This window comes from Blennius ocellaris (assembly GCF_963422515.1).
Source record: "Blennius ocellaris genome assembly, chromosome: 2".
Classification (NCBI taxonomy): domain Eukaryota; kingdom Metazoa; phylum Chordata; class Actinopteri; order Blenniiformes; family Blenniidae; genus Blennius; species Blennius ocellaris.
In genome coordinates this window covers 18,904,230-18,918,761 of record NC_137651.1, presented here as the reverse complement: position 1 = coordinate 18,918,761, position 14,532 = coordinate 18,904,230, and the positions used below count along the sequence as shown (strand labels likewise).

Sequence of the window (14,532 nt, the reverse complement as noted above, 5' to 3'; positions counted from 1 at the left end):
GTCCTGCTCCCAACCCATCATCCTTGATTAATGAATAATTAAAGCTGCTCAGTGTTGGGCTACCTCGCACAGATAATATAAGACTATTAAAACTATTAAACCACCACTAATGTACGATTATGAAGAAGCTGCACGAGTTAATCTTCGGTAAACTTGGCAGAAGAGCCGAAATGATTATAAGACTATGAGTTTGCTGAACCAACTACTCTCTCGCAGAGCAACACCTGTACTGAAGGTGGATTATTGCTCCAGTTTCTTTGCATTGCCCATGCCCTGTTTTATTTTATGTGCATAAAACAGACATCAACATTTTATTTTTTATATATAGCACATCATTTATTTGTTAGGGAGTCATCAGTGTGGGAAATATCCATCATCCAGACAATGCCTTGGTGAGAGTGCCATCCTCAGACTGACAACCCAACCTTGACATAACTGTAGACGTTTTTTTTTTTTTAATATATTCCCTCTCTATTATTTCGGATGGTGGCGGTGGTGGGGAGGTTTTGCCCTTACAAGTCCGAGGCGGGACCGTGGTCCACTCAAAAACCGCTATCCCCGCTGGTACTTGTAGTGCCCCCCTCCGCGGCATGTTTCATGTTGACATGCGTAAAAAACTACACTTCCCCAAAGCTGTCACGGAGCGCTCCCGCTTCCCATTGGCCGCTCGCTGCAGCCGCAGCCCCAGAGAATGAATGAAATTGAAATAGCTGCTACATTACATGTACAATACCGGGCTCTGCAGTGTTGCATTCTATCATACTATATCAAAATGGCCACAGCGGTACAGAACCCCCTCAAATCGTAAGTACTGCACATTTCCTCGTGCCTCTGCGTCTCTCTTTGTGTTTGTGCATGCTGTCAGTTCAATTTTTTTTTTTTTTTTTTTACGCACCCTTAAAAAAAAAACAAAAAACAAAATCAAAATTCCCTGATATTTCTCAGCATGATCACGTCTCTACATGCAATGCATAACAGCAGTGGCTGGGTTAATGCCAGAGGGATGCGATTCTACCCCAAAAGAAAAGTTCTACATTCAAAGCGGTTGTGTTTTCCTCTCTTTTCTTATGTTGGAGGGATTATTGTGCGCTCCGATGCTGCTCATAGGATGTTTTTTTATTTTTGGTTTTTTTTCCCTTCCCTGTGAGCCATCAGCAGCGTGTGTGCGGGGATATGGAGGAATGCTGGAGGTAGATTTGGGTGACCCGGTATGTCCCTTGCCAGTGCAGCCAGCCAAGATCACGGTCAAAGCCAGGCTTGGAGAGGCAGGCTCGCCCGGGAGGAAGGCGGCTTTAGATGGCTTTACAGGACCCGAGTGAGGGGAGGGATGGACAGAGAGTGGGGGGTAAACAGGTAGGCAGGAGGAAAGCGCTCTGTCCGGGATTCAGGGCTGCAGCGGCACCTTTTATTACCGGACCCCTCGGAGACACAGAGGCTGTGCGAAACAGCCTCCTGCGTTGCGCGTAAAATAGCGACTGTAACAATCAAATTAAACAACAACAACAACAACAAAAAAATGCGTTTTACATCCAACGTAGCGGCTCCACAGTTGATATTTATCCCTACATGAGGTGAATTTACAGCGGTGGGCTTCCCGTGAAGTTTCTTCTGTGATGATTTCCCCTTTGTGCTGGATTTTATTTTAAGGAGGTGGTCGTTCTTGTAGGTTTTTTTTTTTTTTTTTTTTTTTTCTTCCTTTTTCTTTCTCTGAGGTTGATTTCAGCGGAATGCAGACGCCTGCTGCCCGCCTGGGCTCCCGGCCAAAAAGGTGCCTGATGTGCGTCTGTCAGCGGGTACTTACAGTGATCAAGCCAGAAAGCACGCACACACACACACGCACACACGCACGCACACACACACACACACACACACACACACACACACACACACACACACACACACACACACACACACACACACACACACACACACACACACACACACACACACACACACACACACACACCAAGCCGAGGCAGTTTGAAACAAAGAAAAGTCACACGATCGGTGTGCAAAAAAGAAAAAAAAAAAAACCCAACAATCCAATAAACCAAACCCTGCACATCGTTTTATTTAACCTGTGCACACATCTGGAGTAAGACTGCGTGCGTGTCAGCCTCTCTGAGGTGCAGACACCAGGCGACATTTCGTGCATTGCCATGAACGACTGTCATGTATGTGGCTGCGTCTGAAGTGCACTTCACAGGGGAGAGGAAACTGGATTGTAATTTGGCAACTGCCCCGACTGACTGTGGCGGTATTTGGGAAGTCATTTTTGCATTAGAGCACACAACACATTCCTTTAATAACCATGAAATAGAGTGCAAGGTTAATATCTTTCTTTTAAGTGTGTCCATGCTCTAAACAGCCACCACGTGGTGAATGTTGCATCATGATAGGACAGGAAGGGCCAGGTGAACTGGATGAAGGAGATGGACGAAGAACCATGGAGTTTAGATCCTCCTCTCCTCTCCTCTCCTCTCCTCTCCTCTCCTCTCCTCTCCTCTCCTCTCCTCTCCTCTCCTCTCCTCTCCTCTCCTCTCCTCTCCTCTCCTCTCCTCTCCTCTCCTCTCCTCTCCTCTCGTCCTGATCCTCCATGGGATGCTCATTCAAGCAATGCAAAAGTGTGGCCAGATTGCTCCCAGAGGCCCTCTGTGACACCATGTCAGGGGATTAAATTGACTGATTTGCATGGAGTATATACCAGGACAGAGAGGAGCAGAGGCTGTGGTAAGGGCAAGAGATATGATGGGAGGGAGGTGGGGTGGATTAGGGTTGGAAGGCAGCTCAGGACCACTGACTAATGAACAAGTGCCCAGTTTTGAACAGTCTGTTGTTGTTTTTTTTTTTTATTTCCCAGTGTTTGAAGTTAGACAAAAGGTTAAAATAAGACAACGCATGAGCACCAAAAGCTCCCAACCAGGCTCAAAGCCACAGGGATGCTGCATCACTGCTTCCCTCCAGCAAATGAGCAGGAATAAAGCTGTATGTATTTATTGCACAAGGCTGCAGCAATCAAAGCTGCCTTTACCATCTCACCAACTGCATAAATGCCATCGTTACGCAGTCTGAGTTTTGCTGCGTTCCAGTTACCACACTGCGTCGGTTTTTTGGTTTTTTTTTTTTAAACGAGCCCGGGTAATTAGCATGTCTACAAACAAACTTGCTATTAGAGGCTTACAAATTAAGAGGCCTATCCTGTAAAATGGGCCAAACCACCAGTGAAATTTGGTTCAAAGTCAGCCCTAATAGGGTGGCTGGCTGAGCGCCGGAGACGATCCCCGTTGTGTGCCTAAATGTCCCGAAAACTTGCTCAATGGAAGCAATAAAGGGCAGTTAATTCTGAGTGTGTGAATTCTGCAGGAGGGGATTGCAGGTTGTAAAGCTGAGTGTGAGCGGGACTCGGGGCGTGATGGCCAGTTGACGTGTGTGGAAGTACAGTGGAGGGTTCATTTGTGCGTGAAGGCGTATCAGCGGAGGAGAGAAGCTATAGAACCAATCTACTGTCCATTTCCCAACCAGGCTTCTCTCTCTCTCTCTCTCTCTCTCTCTCTCTCTCTCTCTCTCTCTCTGCTGGATTAGAGATTCATTTAATCTCTCTTCCTCTCCTGTGCTATCCCATCTCTCTCGCTCTCTCTCTCTCTCTCTCTCTCTCTCTCACACCGTCTCTCTCCCCCTCCTATATCCTCTCTGTCCTCCCATCACCCCTGCTGCCTTGTCTTGCACTTTGCCTCCTTCCTTTCTTCATCACTTTCTCTACCCATCACTTGTTCCACCGTCTCCCTTTTGTGCAGCCATTTCCTCTCTCTGTCTTGATTCTCTCTCTTTTTTTTCCCCATTTTCCTTCTTTTTGGCCTCAGACCATCAGAGCCCTCAGCCCCCCCCCCCCCTCCTCCCTCCCACCACTTTTCTTTACATTGTGAGTCTCTATTTTGGAGTTCAACAAAAGCTACAGCTTTGCATTTTGTCAGATCTCTTGAAATTGTTGAATAGCCTCTATCCAATAGTTCAAGAGATCAAGAGGTTTGGACACTCTTGCACACTACTTACTGAAAATGTTTTTAGCCCACTTCTACGTCTGCATAGTTGGAGCAATAGACATATTTATACAGATTATAGAAAATATATTCAAAAGTCTTCAAGTAAAACCCTTAAGCGGAGGCTTGTTTTGGGCGAACAGTGTGATTTAATGAAAGCAACAGCAGGAATCAGACTTTTGTGACAATCACCGAGAACTCGCAGGTGGCAGAATTTGTCAAAATGGCAGCGGATGCCACACACGTTTCACCAATGTTACTACTTTTTTGCTGGTTAAAAAGGGTTCGAGATGTAAGATAATCGCATGTCGTGGCAGGGCCTATATAATAATATTTCTGCCCTGCCTGACTGAGCCCTGCTAAATGAGTCCCATGTAATAACCCAGCTCTGTGTGCAAACCGCCCCGCGTGATGGCTGAAGCCCCAGCCTCGCCATCCTTTTCTAGATCATTCTTTCTCTCTCAATCTCTTCCCTTTCATTCCCTCACTCGCTCATTTGTGTGGCATCACCCGCTCGTATGGAGGCGCACGCACAAGGCAGGGCGGCACGCACACTGTTGCACTCTTTTCCCTACCCCCCCCCCCCCCCCCCCCTTCTTCATTTGCAGGGGAGTGAGCCTGAGGTCTGATGTTTTTAAGGGTATTTCTTTTTCCAAGTTATTCCTTTCATCATCTCCCTTATTGAGACTTTCTATCTGTTTTTCTTTTTGTCTTTTTTATTTAAGGAAGACTGAATAGAGATAGGCTGAGAGAGAAAGAGCGAGACATAGATAAGTATTTTTAGCTCTATGACCTATTTCTCCAGTGCTACCTAACTGACTGTCAGTCAGCTCCAATGCTTTGGGACCTTTCGTGATTTCCAGCCAGAGAAATTTGGAAATTGTAGTTGTGTTCCGGTTGCAAACTGAAGGCCAAGCAGAATAAGTGTGGAAGGTTAGCCCAGTTGCTCCTCTGTTTACCTCTCCTCTCCTCTCAAGATTATTTCCCCTCTCTTGTCATTCCACATTTATATTATTCCTACTGCCTGTGCGTGTCCAGTGGATCCCTATCAGGACTTGTAGAAGGAGGAGTCAACAAAAAAACCAATGGCGGCTTCCCTCTGCAGCACTTTAATAAGAATGCAGACTGTGGTAGGGTGTTGGTGTTGGTGGGGTGGGTATGGGTGGGTGAAGGTGCAGGTGGGGGGAGGGGGGAGGGCACATAAACACTCACACACACACTGAGCCAAACATGCACTCACACGTGCACACCCAGATACAGAGGTAGGGAATCCATCGCCATAATAAGAGGCCAAGTGCAGTGGTGATAAATCTCACCTGAAGGAGCTGTTCAGAGGCAGATTGCCTTACCCTGATGTACTGCCCTCAATACACACTGCAGCTATAGCTATGGGCTATATACACCCACACACATGGCAAGACCAAGAATGCATGTGCACACCAATACAAATACTCAGCATGCATAAATAGGTATGCACAAAGCATAGCCTGCGAGAGAGAGAGAGAGAGAGAGAGAGAGAGAGAGAGAGAGAGAGAGAGAGAGAGAGAGAGAGAGAGAGAGAGGCCTTTGATACAGAGATTTTCAGACCGATTCTCCCATAACCACACCCAGTGGACAACGAGAGAGAGGCACCCGGGAAAAGACACACAACTCTTCATTAAGATCACTTGCAGCAGGTAACGCAAAGCTGCTGACAGAGATGACATGACGGCTGCAGTGTTCTGCCTCTGTCTGCCTTCTACATTCAGGCTTTCTCTGTCACATCTCTCGTCATGTTCAAATATGCAAACAGCCAGTTGCGTGCGCACACACACACACACACACACACACACAGAGGCAGTGCTGTGACAGCGATGTGGGGAAACTGACGTTTTCCAGCTGGTAGTGTGGCAGATGTCCGTTCCTTCACACGCACGCACACGTGCGCGCACACACGCACACGCGCACACACACACGCACGCACACACACACACGCACACACACACACACACACACACACACACACACACACACACACACACACACACACACACACACACACACACACACACACACACACACACACACACAGTCGTCTGTCCATCTGTCTGTCACTGCCAAACTGGCCTCTGTGTCTTTCTTGACTGACGTGTACCCCGTCACACACACGGTGAGATACTGAGGTACGTCTGCACCTGGAATTCACAACTCACATTAGCTCACGTGGGTGTTGCTGGATGGTATTAGTGCTCCTATGTCTGTGTCTGAATGTGTCACACACAAATGTAGAGGCATGCTTCTTAACAGTCTTTGTGTGTGTGTGTGTGTGTGTGTGTGTGTGTGTGTGTGTGTGTGTGTGTGTGTGTGTGTGTGTGTGTGTGTGTGTGTGTGTGTGTGTGTGTGTGTGTGTGTGTGTGTGTGTGTGTGTGTGCACCACTGCACACAGATTGGAAGAAAAAAATGCAAAAAAAGACAAATCATTTGGCCGAGAGTGTGAGAGAACGAGACAGAGAGAGAGAGAGAGAGAGAGAGAGAGAGAGAGAGAGAGAGAGAGAGCGAGCGAGAGAGAGAGAGAGAGAGAGAGCGAGAGAGAGAGAGAAGAAATTGAATTGGGGGACGGAGGGAGGGGTGGAGGAGGGGTGAATTGGTAAGGGTGATATTGCATAGTTTAATCTGTTGAGTTCAGCCATGGAATGGCTGGGGGAGGGGATGAACAGAAGAGTAGTAGGCTGCCTGATATTATGTCTCCACTCTGCATTCACACGTGTGTGTGTGTGTGTGTGTGTGTGTGTGTGTGTGTGTGTGTGTGTGTGTCTGTGTGTGAGTATTGTCCACAGATGGACAATAGTGGATGAGACAGGTGTGTGGACCAGGTGTACAGACAAGAGTATGTAGGCACAAGTGTTTGCAGGCTTAAAACTAACCCAAAGATACACGCACACACACACACACACACACACACACACACACACACACACACACACACACACACACACACACACACACACACACACACACACACACACACACACACACACACACACACACACACACACACACACACACACACACACACACACAGCGAGCTCGCAGTCACACTGTTGGCAGCATTTGCTAACAAATCTAAAAGTGCAAAATACAATCTGCCCTCAGCCCTCATGAAGCCATTTACATGTGAACTACTTCATTTCCTCCCAGTTTAATTACCCAATTTCACCCAGTTGGAAACCACCATTGAAATGAAATCCTTTGTTGGCTTGGACGTTTCTTGTAATTATGGACTAATTTTTATGATTCCTTCATTCCTCTCGTTGCCTTTTTCCAATGATCAGACTTCACCTCTAGGGGGAGCCCTCTGTTTCCCTATTGGCTGGAGAACCAGCTAATTGGTGTGGTTAATTGCGCCATAACCAGATATTGCTCCCTGATGTGTGTGCGCGCGTGTGTGTTGATGGAGTGTGAATGGAGGCTCGGTGTGTGCTGAAGTGGACTGCTTCTGTTGGATGGGACTTGAGGGATCACCCAGAGATCCAGACAATGGTTTGCCCAGGGTGGGCCTGGTGGGGTGGCTGTGCTTTTTAGGACAGCTCTATATCTACAGCCTGTCAGCAGCATGACTGTGTTTATTTGTCTGCGTGTATGTGTGTGTGTGCGCGCGCTCCCAGTGATACCAGTTTCTTCAGTGTTTTCACGGAGGCCTCTCCCTCCCTGCTGTTTGCTCAGTGCAGACTGAGGCAGACAGCTCAGTATGGGCTCAGGATCCACACACACGCACGCACACACACACACACACACACACACACACACACACACACACACACACACACACACACACACACACACACACACACACACACACACACACACACACACACACACACACACACACACACACACACACACACACACACACACACACACACACACACACACACACACACACACACAGTCTACATGCTCCAGGCACTCTCATTCTCTTTCCTCATCTAATCTTGAGTTGGTGTGTGTGTTTGTGTGTTTGTGTGTTTGTGCGTGTGGCTGAAGGTTCATTGTCTGGCATGTTCTGCATCTACATGAAAATCAGTGTCGAGCCGACACAAGTTGAATAACGGCATCACTTTGTGTATGTCTGTGTGTGTGCATGCGCATGTGCATGTGTGCACAGGTGTCCTCTGTGTTTTTGTGCCCTTGCACGGTGCAGATCTGCTTGATTGTCATGTCTGCCATGTCTGCCTGGACATTTTTGGTAGTCAGCTGCAGTTTGTTGGGAGAGTTGGCTCTACGCCAGTTCATTACTAAAGCTGCTGCTATTTCTCCCTGCGCTTTTCAGTCTGTTTGCATTCATTAGTGTAAAATATATCAGAAACAAACCAGAAATAGAAATGGATGTTTTTAAAAAGCCACATGATTGGAATTGTAAAATGAGTTTCTCCTGCATACCGCAGCTCAGAGCCACCGTTTGAGGTTGCGTCATATCAGGTTTCTGCTTTCTTCCGTCGGCTGTGTGGTTTTCGATGACAGGCAGTTTGGTTTCTCCTGTAATTCGTTGTGGTCTGGGTTTTTCAACAAACTGCTCTTTGACCAGTAGGACCACAGCGGCCACAATCTAGTGAGAGTCCCCCTGTTTAGGAATATCCTCTGGCTTAAATCTCCGTCTGGTCGCCGGGCCTTTCCTCTATGTCTGTGTCAAAGAAATAGTTCGACATTTCTGGTAATTGCCTTGCATGCTGAGAGAAATATCGATACTGCATTTTGTTGATGTGGCCGTCCATGTGGGCAGCGACCTCACGGTATCCTGGCTGCAACTTCAAACAACAAATGCTCCTCAGTGTCGCCAGTGGATTTTAAAAGCACCGTGAGTGTTGGTGGGACCTTAGCGGAGTGCCGGGTGTCCACCGCTGAACTGGCAGTAGCTCATTTCGTGCTATCCAGGTTTAGCGATTACGCTTAAGTTTGCTGGTCACGCACTTTGTTAGCACCCACTCACTGTGACCTTTCAATCAAATCTAAGAACTGGTTATAATAATAATAATAATAATAATTATAATTATAATGATAATAATAATAATAATGATAACAATAATAATAATAATAAATAATAACAATAATACTAATTATTAATAATAACAACAACAATGCTGGAAAGTCTGACATAGAGGTAGGGGCTTTCACATGCTGTGAAAATACATCTGCAAGGCCTTTCAAATGGCAGAGGGATATAAAAAAAAAAATATGTATATAGTGTTTTATCTGTGAGACACATCCAAAAATGAGCTTTTGCTCTATTGTTGGAGGACTCCGTACATCTCATATCCATCAAGGTTTATCTCAAACTTTGTGTTGATTTCCCTGTTCACCACACTTCCTTCCTGCCTCAGCTCCCCGCCATCTCTCTTTTTCTGCAAGCCCTGTCCTCCAAAGCTCCCCTTCCTCTTTGGGTATCTACCTCTCAGCCACCCGACTCGAGTGCCTCAGCTCTTCTCCCTGCGCGAGCCTCCAAACAGCCAAACAGTCATGCAGCTCTCCTATCGCAATATAATGAGATTGGAAGCGCCAAAATTGAAAGAAGCCATTTTCTACAGCTGTCAACTTATTATCGAGGGAGAGACCGACTTATTCCAGCACCTCTGAAGGCAGCAGAGGGGGAGAGCGATTGAGGCGATGGAGGGATGGAAGGGAACAGGTTAGAAATGAGAGCTGGGGGGGGGGGTACTGAGTGAGGAGCTCAAGGGTGAACTGTTTTACATTTAAAATATGTTTCCGCATGTGCACTTTCTCATACTTTGGTCACTCTTGAAGTCTCCAGAGATGAGTTTGTTATGTGTCTTAGTCTTGGTATCACTCTTAAAACTACTTTATGATATATTTATATGTTTAAAATTCCCATAAAAACCTAAAATAATTAATAATGTAAGCTGAAGTTGCACATTCTACTCGATGAACAAGCTAAGCTGTTTCACCCTTACTACCTACACATTATTGTAGGGCTGCACAATATATCACAATGCAATGTCAACATGTGCAAAATACACATTGCAAGACAGATTGAACTACAACAACCTATATTTACACGCATGATGATAAATAAAAGTGTGATTAATTCACAAAAAATTGTGCCAATAACTAATTAAGACATTATAATTAATTAACAGCTACAATAATTGAATACCGAGGTCAAATGGAAGAAGTCCCAAGCATAAAACTCAAGGGAAAATGTATAAACAAAAGGACAAATCTGCTCGTCTTCTACTATAAAGCTGGTGATGGGACCTTCAAATGCTCATCTGATGAGAAAGAAAACAAAATAAAAACACCAACCCCTGTCACACTGGTGTAAATCATAAATGAACACATAATAATGATTAAAATAAATACAAAGCACTTTTGAAAATGTGTTAATTTGTCAGTAGAAAACAGTTTAAAATAATACATGTATAATTAAATAAAATCTTGTAAAAATAATAATAGACACAATGTGTAAGATACCAACAAAAAAGCGAAATCATCTCTTTGCAACCTGCTACATGCAACATGGGCTCACTGCTGACACCTGGTGCACAACGGAAGTATGACTCTTACAAATTGTACCTTTAATATTTTACAGCGCATCTTGTCAGGTTTTCTAGGCCTGTGTCTTCTGAAAGTGTATGACTATTTAAGAACCTATCAGTGTGTTAGTGTTAACTCTTCTTCCTCGTGACTATTTACGTCCAACCAGCAGGTGTTGTATATTCGTCTCTGAGGGAAAGGATTTCTCGATTTCAGCTCGGCTCCGACTGGCTGATTTAAACATTTATGTAGGTGTTATTTAAAAAAATATATATTTTTAACAGTATAACCAATGTTGATGAAACCTGATATCTTTTCTGGACAGGCACCATTTCTGCTTGGTTCATTTGTTATGGAGTACAGGCCAGGGGGGGGGGGGTAATCACTGGCACAGTGTCGAGTGAAACAAGGTGAGGAAAAGTTCTGGTGACGCCGTAAAATGCTTGGATGAGCACGCGCGCCGGCCAAATGCAGGCGGCGAGCTGTAAAGGAGCACATTCTCCTCAGTGGAAGACGAGCGGATCATTCCCAGCGACGCATAAACGAACACGAGCACAGAATTGCCCTACATAATGGTGCCCCGATCACATCTTCTAAATGTCACATGTCCGACGATGGCCCGTGAGCTTGCAGGGACTCGTTTGGGAGGGTTTGAAGACGCCGTGAAGAACAAGCTGCCAGGCCTCACCGGCATCTGCTCGGTCTGCTGCCAGAGCCGAATCCATCTCCGCGTCTGACCGGGACAACCGATTCTGCTTGACATTGCCATAAGAGGCTTTGTCTTTCTTGATGAGTGTGAAAAAGTTGCATCTTTTTAAGACTAATACTGCTTTCATGATCTCTGTACCTCTATTGTGTGGCGCAGAGTGCTGAGGAGGCAGACTTCAATAATTAACTCAGCCTGTGAGATTTTTTTTAAGCCTTTGAGTTGGTTTTGTTTTTTCTTTTTATCTGCTAATTGGTAAACAATATTGTGATTTCAGTCAAATTTGGCAGATATTTTCCCTGGGCAAAGAAAGTAGTGATTAGATTTGGTGAGGATAGAACTAAAATATGATAATTTCTGGGCATCTAAAGTTATGTTCTCAAGCTTTTTTAATGCTTGTAAAAGCTGATTTACTTTCTCCCGAATTACTTCTCGTGGATTAAGTGAAATCCACGAGTATTTGCATGTTTGTTCTTGATTGAACACAAACGTCTAATCTCCTTTAGTTAAGGGATGCACAGTATTATCAGAATGTCATTTCACTGACAGGAGCCTACGTTTGCTTGCAATATTGAAATATTTCCACATATTTCTATTGTCTTTACAGTTCAGGCATTAAGAAGAATAGATTTTGAAGCTCAAGCTGGCAGTTTAAGTGTCAGATGAAGAATGAAGAAAATCTCAACGATAAGGGTTCGGGGGTTGCTCTGTCGTGGTAATGTGGCTGAAGTTTTCTTTTTAAACACATTTCTAGAGGTCTATTTCTCTTTCCAGAGGGCAGCAGGGAGAACCGGGGATGTCCAGGGTGGGTGGGTCCTTTTAAGTACAGCTGGCCTTCTTTTGTTGTCGGCCAATGTCTGGGAGGTGGGCTAATCTATCCTGCACTCTGCCCACCTCACCACCTGCTGCAGGTCCTTGCCGTGGGCCGCTGTGCAGCTGGAAAAGCACACGGCGCAGCAGCGGGTCAAGGGGGCTTCCTATGAGCTTGCTTCAGCTTCCCGAGGAAGTGCAGTCTCTGATGGGCTTTTTTTTTTTTTTTTTTTACACATGATGCCGGGACGAGGACATCAAAGAATTACAAGCTTTCAGCCGTCGTTACTCTTTCATCATGTACACAGAGATCCGAGAGCTCAGTGCTCGTCCATCATCTTAAGTATAACATCAATTTCATGGTCTTAACTATCCACAGTACTTGAGGTGCCAGCTATACGCAAAATGAACCATATATAGTTTTCATGTATTTTATAGGCCTTTGCAAGTTTTACCCCAGTTGCATGTTATTTTGTCAGTATTTATCTCCGTCTTCATTGCAGCACAGTAGGACGAGCCATATTAAAATTGTTTAAGGTTTTTATTGCTGCAATTTGGGGTGAGTCAGTCTATAAAATAGTTTGAAGCACTTGTTTGTGATCTCAATGCGAATATTGCCTTGAACGTTTGGCACTCCATATTAACACATTATAATTTACATTCAGGTGTCAATGAAGTAACTTGGATGTGTATATTGAGTTCATCAGGAGTTACTTAATACTCTGAGGTAAATAAAAATATAGAATGTGCATGTGTGTAAAGCTAAACTATCAACACCTAACACAAAGACCAGTAATTGTATATATTGGTCAGGCCTCAAGTTTTGACTACAAAAGTAAGTGTGAAGCTGTGGCATGTTTTCAAGTGATGACATACCAGGAAAGTGAACTTTATTTAGTTTTAGACAGAAGCGAAGTAACTGCCCGAGCAATTAGAAGATGGGGGGTGTTTATAAAATGCCAAACCTTGACATAAATGTTCATTTTACAATTTTCATCTGATAAACAGCAATGATTTCTGTGTCTTCTTTTCCTCTTAAATGTTTTTTTCTCTCTCCTCAATCATGCATTTACTGAGCTTTCAACTGAAATCACAATGATTCCTGAGGACATTGTAAAAGCTTTTTATTGTTTTTTAAGATATTGGGTCATTATTTTTGCTGTTTTTTTAATGGGACTTGGAAATTCTGTTAATAATCACACCTTTCGTGGTGTAGCTGTGTAAATTGTTCCGTGCCTATATTGCTCCTTGTGTGTTGATGTGGTGGCAAATGAATTCCCTTTGTTGGACAACAATGAAGCTGTCTAATCGTATACGGATGCGTTGATAGATGTTGGATTGTGCTGCTAATATGTGTTAAAAGTTGTTTAAAGCTTTTTGTTACTCTGGAGGGACTCGTGATGCCACCAGACGTGGGAAATAAAACACCACAACTGCTTTGTTACAGCAGTGACGTAGATATTCAATGATCTGTACTTTGCTTGACTAATAGTTCCTGTCCTTTTTTTCCTTTAACTTCCTATATTTGCAAATTAATTTCAATACATTCTACTATTTGAAATTCACAAAACTATATTATTCTTAGTTGCAGCCGTGATGAATGATGACCTGATGTAATAACAAAGAGGAGAAGTCAACCAGAACATCACAATGAGGATGTACAGGAGTAAACCTCTGAACTGAATCATTTAAACTGTTTTTATTATGGTAGCCCTTAAAAGGCTATAATTGTTTTACCTGTAGCTTTACCTGTATTTAATAACTTTCTTCTTGCCATTCCATTTATTATTTATTTAGTTTTACTTGAACTTCTCAGTTTTAAAACTGTATGTTTTATTAATACACAAAATGTAGTTTTTTTAAACACATTTCTTAAGAGTAGCAGAAATGCTGCGTCTGGAGCTGAGACATCGGTCCTGCTGAAATGGAATTTAGCTCCTTCATTACTTATCAAAGTAGCCTCAAAGTTGTGCTGTCAGGGTGAGTTTGTAAAAACAGAGATAATGCAACAGTGGGAGAAGTTTTTGGGACATTTCACTGTATTTCACACCAGACGTTTACATTAACATTTGCTTTATGTTGAGATTGTAGTAATTGTTTGGCTTTGTGAACATAATGAGTATATGCTCACAAAAAGAAAACCTTTAAAGTTTAAATTTGAAGTAGAGCTGTCAAAATTGACATGTTAATGTGGATTAAAATGCATTAAAATCTTAATGCAATTAACCCATCTGCAGTGCAGAATGATGGTACGTGGTGATTTCTCGCATCCCATCCACTGTCTATGTAAAATTCACCACAGTGCATGCTGGGTGCAGCGCGGTTCGAGCTGTGTTGCGTTGTGTTGCCCTATAGCTGCCCTCAGGTCATTTGCATAAACTAGAATCCAGGCAACTCGATGCAAATGAAGCGGAGTGGAAGTCCAACGCATCGCAAAAACGTTTGTAAACA

The 14,532-nt window shown here is 44.1% G+C and overlaps 1 protein-coding gene across 1 annotated transcript in view; it reads left to right on the top strand.

Moving 5' to 3' along the window:
- Window positions 1-695: 695 nt before the first annotated feature.
- dpf1 (double PHD fingers 1) overlaps window positions 696-14,532 on the top strand; it is a gene marked incomplete at both ends in the record, with an annotated part of 49,580 nt that continues 35,743 nt past the window's right edge. The window contains 3 exon segments of the mRNA XM_080509629.1: window positions 696-707; window positions 711-735; window positions 738-804. Of these exon segments, the coding sequence (XP_080365755.1) occupies window positions 696-707; window positions 711-735; window positions 738-804 (104 nt within the window).